The sequence below is a fragment of the Acanthamoeba castellanii genome, assembly GCF_000313135.1.
Source record: "Acanthamoeba castellanii str. Neff unplaced genomic scaffold scf7180000084436, whole genome shotgun sequence".
Classification (NCBI taxonomy): Eukaryota; Discosea; order Longamoebia; family Acanthamoebidae; genus Acanthamoeba; species Acanthamoeba castellanii.
This window is the reverse complement of record NW_004457398.1, coordinates 2828-3740: the sequence shown is the minus strand read 5'-3', so window position 1 is coordinate 3740 and position 913 is coordinate 2828. Positions and strand designations below refer to the sequence as shown.

General features: G+C 62.5%; 1 protein-coding gene across 1 annotated transcript in view; it reads left to right on the top strand.

The window, feature by feature from the left end:
* Nucleotides 1-913, top strand: part of ACA1_023390 (ALG3 protein) — a gene marked incomplete at both ends in the record, with an annotated part of 4414 nt that overhangs the window by 2635 nt on the left and 866 nt on the right. Inside the window, 5 exons of the mRNA XM_004337892.1 lie at nt 10-74; nt 161-253; nt 427-496; nt 609-659; nt 748-855. Coding sequence (XP_004337940.1) covers nt 10-74; nt 161-253; nt 427-496; nt 609-659; nt 748-855 — 387 coding nt within the window. The remainder of the gene's footprint in view (nt 1-9; nt 75-160; nt 254-426; nt 497-608; nt 660-747; nt 856-913) is intronic.

Sequence of the window (913 nt, the reverse complement as noted above, 5' to 3'; positions counted from 1 at the left end):
CTCTTGTAGACTCCCGTGTGGGCCGTGGTGCTGCTTTGCCTCTCGAAGCGAATTCATTCGATCTTTGGCCTCCGGTACTCGCTCGACGTCGTGTGTTGTGTCGTGTGTCGTGTTTGTGGCGTCGTTGACGAGGGCGATTTGGGGGGGGGGGGCTGCGCAGTTTGTTCAATGACTGCTGGGCGATGTTCTTCATGTACGCCGCGATCCTGGCGCTCCTCAACCGTCGCCTATCCCTCGCCACCCTCCTCTACTCGTACGCGCTGTGCCCCCTGCCCCCGACACGCAACACGCAACACGCAACACGCAACACGCAACACGCAACACGCAACACGCAACACGCAACACGCAACACGCAACACGCAACACGCAATACGCAACACGCAACACGCACGACATCTGACTCGACCGCACGCGCGTGTGCGACAGGTTTGGTGTGTCGGTGAAAATGAACCTGCTCCTGTTCCTGCCGGGCTTCGGGCTGATCCTCGCCATGGAGGTACGGCAGCCGTAGCCGCCGCTCAGTTCGCGCGCGCGCTCCAGCTGGCAGCCTTCCCCTCTCCCTTCCCATCCCCCGCTGACGTGTGGTGCTGCATTTCTCGGTGAGTCAGGAAGGAATTCTGAGGAACATTCCTCGCGCGCTTCTCTTCTTTGCCGTTCAGGTATGGCGTGTGTGGTGTGTCGTGTGTGTCGTATCGTGTCGTGTGTCGTGTGTCGTGTCGTGTCGCGTGTGCGGTTGAATTGACGAAGGCGGCGGGGTGGCAGGTGGGACTCGGCTGGCCGTTCCTCGCCCACGACTGGCGGGCGTACATGAACGGCGCCTTCGATCTCGGCCGCGTCTTCACCCACACCTGGACCGTACGTCGCCCCCCCCCTGCGCCCCCCTGCCCACCGTTCCTCGCCGTACTCACGCCAG